General features: G+C 31.5%; 1 protein-coding gene across 3 annotated transcripts; it reads right to left on the reverse strand.

Moving 5' to 3' along the window:
• Positions 1–2,317: 2,317 nt before the first annotated feature.
• On the reverse strand, positions 2,318–5,380 carry LOC105118983 (CBL-interacting protein kinase 18-like). 3 transcript variants are annotated; one of them, XM_011017050.1, is made up of 3 exons: positions 5,148–5,380; positions 4,874–4,927; positions 2,318–4,164 (listed from the first exon to the last, which is right to left on the reverse strand). In XM_011017050.1, the coding sequence occupies exon 3, from the start codon at positions 3,836–3,838 to the stop codon at positions 2,519–2,521; it is 1,320 nt and encodes a 439-aa protein (XP_011015352.1). In that variant the 5' UTR covers positions 3,839–4,164; positions 4,874–4,927; positions 5,148–5,380; the 3' UTR covers positions 2,318–2,518. The 3 variants fall into 3 exon arrangements, with proteins under 3 accessions (XP_011015352.1, XP_011015353.1, XP_011015355.1); XM_011017051.1 differs by lacking the exon at positions 4,874–4,927; XM_011017053.1 differs by lacking the exons at positions 4,874–4,927; positions 5,148–5,380 and adding an exon at positions 4,600–4,750.
• Positions 5,381–6,013: the final 633 nt, after the last annotated feature.

Below are 6,013 nucleotides of genomic sequence, written 5' to 3' on the forward strand. Positions count from 1 at the left end.
GATTCATATCTTATGGATATAAAGTAAATCCTCCTTGATAAAGAGGTCTATATTTCTAAGAGCTTAAGACATATCTAATTCAGTAAAAATATCTCTGTCTTATTAGGTTAAAACTTAACTAAGACTCAAATTTTAATAACGTATTTATTTCTATTTTCTATCTTTAATACATAGAGATATACTTTACAATGTAATTTAATATCCCTAAATATTAAAGTCTATAATTAATTTCTAACTTTTATTTTTGTCAATTCATTTAATTTAATATGGGGAACATGCATTATATTGTTAAATTCATACCCCAAATATTAATTAAACAAATTGATTTTTGTGATGTTTTGAAGATTTTAGTCAAATCTTAATGGATAATCACAAACTTCTTATGATTTTCATTAATTAGTTTTTGTGTTTTTCAAACTATGATAAAAACGCAATTTATTTTTTTATAAAAAAATATACATGAAAAATTTTAGAATTTAGCTATATAAAAATTAAAATATTTAATGTATTTTTTCAAAGAAAGATTTTATTATTTGTTTGTTTCTTTTAAAAGAAATTGGTTTATTTAATATTAAAAACGTATCTCACATGATAGAAGCTTACATACACCACCTCAATGACATTATTCTCGTTAATAAAAGCTTGTTGAACTTTTTTATTGCTAGAAAGTGACCAACAAACCACATTCTCTCCTCTCTTAGTTTTTGATGATTATTTTTTTTTATTAAATTTCAGGAACTAAAATAGAAAATAAATAAAGTTTAGTACTGAAACGAGAAAGCATTAAAACATAGGGAATAAGAATAAAGAATTTTAAAAATTCAAGGACTCAAAGGTAATTTTTTGCACCTAGTGATCATTAAAAAAAAAATTATTGCCTCTTTGTTTCTATGTTAAATTGTTTCTTGTTATTTTAATATTTTCTAACTAATAAAATTAAATTTTATTTTATAAAATTAAGCATAATAGACACTTCAGATATAATATATAACACAAGCCATAATGAATTATTAGACTTAATTCATGTTGAATATAACATGAAAATGAAGGGATAAAAGTTAAAAAAATAAAATAATAAGTGACTAAAACCAATAAGTGCAAAAGGATAAAAAGAAAAAAAAAAGAGAGAGAGATAAGCCAAGTGCACTGTAGTGATCAATAGTGAACTTGGGTCTTTGTCAACAATTAAAAAAAAAGAAGCAATGAAATGACTTCTTTTAGTTTATAAATAGGTAGTTTTTAAAATTTATTTTTATTTATTTTTTACCATTAAAATAAATATTTGTACTTGATACTATGATTTAAATTCTTAATAAAACAAAATATTTTATTAAATAAATTATTCTTTTTTTACACGTGATTTTTTTTATCAAAACATATTTTATTAGTAACATGTTTTTTGAATTAAAAGTAAAGGAAGTTAAAATATTTTCTTAAGGTTTAATAATTTTGAAAAAGTAGGAAACTATACGTCCCTTCTCTTTAATTTAAAGAACATTTTCTTATTGATGCATTTTTCAATGAAAATATTTGACAGACAGAATACTAAGGCTTAAATTAGACCCATACACTGCAAGCAACAGTGACAGAAAACAGTAAGCGTCGGATCATGGACAAGGAATTCAAGGAAGAGATAAAACGAAGGACACTTGGTGGAGACCTAGGCATTTACATGATCATCAAGGATATAGGAGTATGAAAGCCAAGATTGAAGGAAGCAAGACATCAACAACAAATGTAAAACCCACTTCGGAGCCCTGTTTCAACTACTGAAACTCTTAGTAGGGCTTGTAACAGTGCACTGTCAACTTCTTAGGCTTGGTTAGTTTGCTTTTCATGGAGATAAGGTCCTTTGTATGCTTGGTTGTATTTGCAGTAGCTTCCAATGGCTGGAAAATTTCCATTTTATGTGCATACTCATGTAATGAATGTAAGTATGCAGTTCAATTTGTGTTAATTTAAGAGTGTCTTAAGATGAGGTCTGCAGCCTTAATTTCCATATTCATATTTTGTTTTTCATTGTGCATACAATTGTAGAATATTAAGTATTTTATTGTCAAAACATGGAATCCTAGCAGTTAAGCTACCCTACAGGCTACAGCCTGCTACTCAATCGTTCAAGTCCTCGATTACAAAACAACCGTCAACACATCCTCATGCAAATAATACCAAATTGAATAAATGTCACAACCACCCTAATTTAACAAAAAACACTGCGATTCGGCATTTACACAAGCAGTGGTGACAACAATGTGAAGCCTTATATAATCTACTCGTTTGAAGAAGCACGAGGAGCAGCAGCAATAACCATGATGAAAGCAAAATTCTAAGAGAACATGGTAAAGAAAATAAATTGAGCACCAAACCACTAAGAATGTTGAATGATGGTTGTTTACAAGCACACGCAGGCCGTGACAGGTCCCAGATAAATAAATTTATGAATAAAATTCGAAATTCAAACAGCAAAACAATAGCTAAAATGCTGGCATAACTAGGAACAAGGTATGTGTTGCTGCCGCTACTCACCTTGCCATGCCCAAACAATGTCCTTTAGAGCTGGTCTTATACCATTTTCCAGTATCTGTAGGTATTCCAGGGTATCACCACTAGAACTTTTCACCTCTACCAAATGAAAAGATGGAGTGAACTCAAATATTTCTGTATCAATGGACAACGCCCCTTTCCTACCTTTATCTGATCCCTCCAACTTCAACAGCCCTCTATCTTTCTTCTTTACTTTTAGCTTCAGAAGCCTAGCAATGTCCTCCAGCTTGGATGTAATAGTTGAGGCAGAGTGCATTGATATGAACTTTTTTTCCTTCTTCTGGTTATCTTTCGCAAACAAACCAGATAAGTCAAACCCAGATGAAAGAGATATGATATCAAAGGCATTCAAACTGGTAGGCTGGCTCATCTCTTTCTTGGCTTCAGCAGGAACACTATCATTCTCACAAGAATCAAATGTCACATCAGCAGCCAAAGGATCCAATCCAGTAACTTCATTTTTAATTGTAACAGTATTAAAATCGAATCCTTTTCTAAACCAGGAATTTTCCATTATTTTTGTGATGGATATTCTAGTTTTTGGGTTAGGATCAAGCATCCTTGATAGCAGCCTGCACATTTCAGGTGAAAACCAGTTAGGGAACTTGTACTCTGCCTTTCTTATTTTTCGGTACATCAAAATCAGATTTGCATCATGAAATGGGAGATAACCGGCCAGCAAAACAAACAAGACCACCCCACAAGACCAGATGTCAGCTTTAGCCCCGTCATAGCCTTTCCTATAAATAACTTCAGGAGCCACATATGCAGGAGTTCCACAAGTTGTGTGCAGCAAACCATCTTGACGCCTAGACTCAGCAGCAGCACTCAAACCAAAATCTGACACCTTCAAACCTTCATTCTCATCCAGTAATAAGTTTTCTGGTTTCAAATCTCGGTGAGAAACACCTCTGCTATGACAAAAATCAATTGCACTGATTAACTGTTGAAAATACGTCCTGGCAACATCTTCCTTGAGCCTCCCTTTTGCTACCTTATTAAAGAGTTCGCCACCTTTAGCATATTCTATCACAAAGTAAATTTTGTTTTTGGTGGCCATAACCTCGTATAGTTGCAGTACGTTTGGATGTTTAACCAATCTCATGACAGATATCTCTCGCTTGATCTGATCCATCAGTCCTAATTTCAGAACCTTCTCTTTTTCAATGACCTTGATGGCCACACTCTGGCCAGTTTTCAGGTTTCTCCCATAGTAAACCTTAGCAAAGTTTCCTTGGCCAAGCAATCTCCCAAAATCATACCTTTCCATCAACACATTCCCTTTATTTTCCATTGTCAATAAAAAATCTTAATAGACTATATTTATAAATTATAATTCATAGGATGGGAATCTTTAGAACTTAAAAACTCAATCGTCTGCGCCAAGGCAGTGCTTCAAAACAAGAGCAATTCTATTTCTGATTTCCTTGTCCGTTCGAATCCCAACTGTGAACCTGTCAAGTGTTGAGTATCCGACCTCATATGGGATGGATAAGCGCAACCTAAATGGCAAATGAATTTCACAAGCTCCACAACATGAATTACCAGAGATCAAGCACATTTTTCTGCATTCCCAGTTGTTTTTCTTTTGGTGCTGGAAGGGAGAGATGGAACACCAAGCTAGCAACAAGAACAATAATAACAAACGTAAGTTCATTGCTCAGGCATAAAAGAAATGAATATCATATCAGAATCATTTGATTGGAGAATCAAAAAATCATAAAGGGGATCTAGAAATTGTCAACAGCCAAATCCACAAACAATATGAATTAACAAGTCGGGTACTATTTATAGAATAATGGTGCCATCAATGCATGCATGGTTGCTCAGAAAGCCCAGATTGCAATTATTCAAGAAATAAAGGATAAGTGAATAAAACTTCCGATCCGAATAAGGGTCCCTTCATTTTGCATCCATGTCTAATGTATATATAGTTTCATCCAGTGAGAATATTAACCAGTCAAAATCCAAAAGATACACCCAATATATTGGAAGAATTAAAGGCTGTAATGCAGATCCTAAATCAGAAACAAAAACAAGCTAGAGTAAAATTACCCAATCTCATTGCTAGCTTTCCATGACTTTTTATATACCAACTCCTGTACCAAATTGAAAATAATAAACAAACAAAATTAAAAGCAACGAATTCCTAAACTATCAAGTGAATAAGTTCATAATCTTAAATGCAGATTTGCCATTAAATTTGAAACATGGCAAACTATTCAGAAATCATAATTAAGATTTACAATAACAAGAGAAATGCATAAATTAAAGGGAAAGAAAACATAAACAACAAGGAAAAAGGAAAAAAGGAACCGTTGAAACTCACCCAAAACTTGACAGAATACAGATGGTGGTACGCTAATGAAGAAACAGAATGAACCTATATTCAAACAGAGAAATTCATAGGTTAAGAACACGTAAGAACACAGCATCAAAACCCATTTATATATTTTGTTTGATTGACATCAGCAAAACAACAAATCCCATATCCAAGGATATAAAAAGATTAAACATTTGGGTAAACATGGGGAAAGCAAGCAGATGAAGAGACAAAAGATCTTACAAGTATTACAAAAAAGAATACATGGAACATTGATTACCTTTGAAGCAAAGAAAGAAAGGAACAGCTAGCCTTCGCAAATCTTAACGTTCGAGAGGACACCAAAATGAGTGAGACAAGTGCAATATATGTAAGTGATGTTGACGATGGGTTGCCCCTTTTCTTTATCTTTTTGGCTATTATTATACCGTTGTGGTAGCTACATAATCAGAGAGGGAGACATAGCGTCAGAAATAAAGTGTGGGAGGAGAAAAGAAGGAAAGAAGCGCCCCCCCGCCCCCCGGATTTTTGTATTAGCATATGGAAAGGAGTATTCTTATTGACTCCCCAGTTTTTCAAAATAACCACATTTTATTCCTTTCTTTGTGTTTCAAAATATATTAACTCTTGTTTAGGAATAATCATTATTTTGTGAAAACATTTGCTGGATTTCTTTCAAATTGTAAATGGAACTATGAAGACTTTAATTTTTAATGTGTATTTGGTAATGTGATGCATGATGTTTTTATAAAAATATTTTTTAATTGAAAATTTATTAGATTAATATATTTTTTAATTTTTAACATTAGAATATAAAACCATAAAAACACTAAAAATAAATCAATGTAATACCTTATCAAGCAAAGAAAAAAACACAGTTTGAATAGCACTATAAAATATATTAATTAAAACTTTCTGGCACAACAATCAATCAATGCTCAACAAAAGACAAGGGACCAAGATATAGTGCCCATTTGTTTTTTAATTTTAAAAATATTTTAAAAAAATTAAAAATTCTTCTGATTTTTTCTTTACTTGAAATTATTTTATTTATTTTTATATTATTTTGATATATTGATGTTAAAAAAGAATTATTTTAAAATATTTTAAAATAAAATATATTTAAAAAAACAATTACTTTCCCAC

Source organism: Populus euphratica, unplaced genomic scaffold (assembly GCF_000495115.2).
Source record: "Populus euphratica unplaced genomic scaffold, PopEup_1.0 scaffold2373.1, whole genome shotgun sequence".
NCBI lineage: Eukaryota > Viridiplantae > Streptophyta > Magnoliopsida > Malpighiales > Salicaceae > Populus > Populus euphratica.

Coding starts and splice junctions, on each gene's coding strand:
- LOC105118983 (XM_011017051.1), bottom strand. CDS start 3,838: ATGGAAAATAAAGGGAATGTGTTGATGGAAAGGTATGATTTTGGGAGA.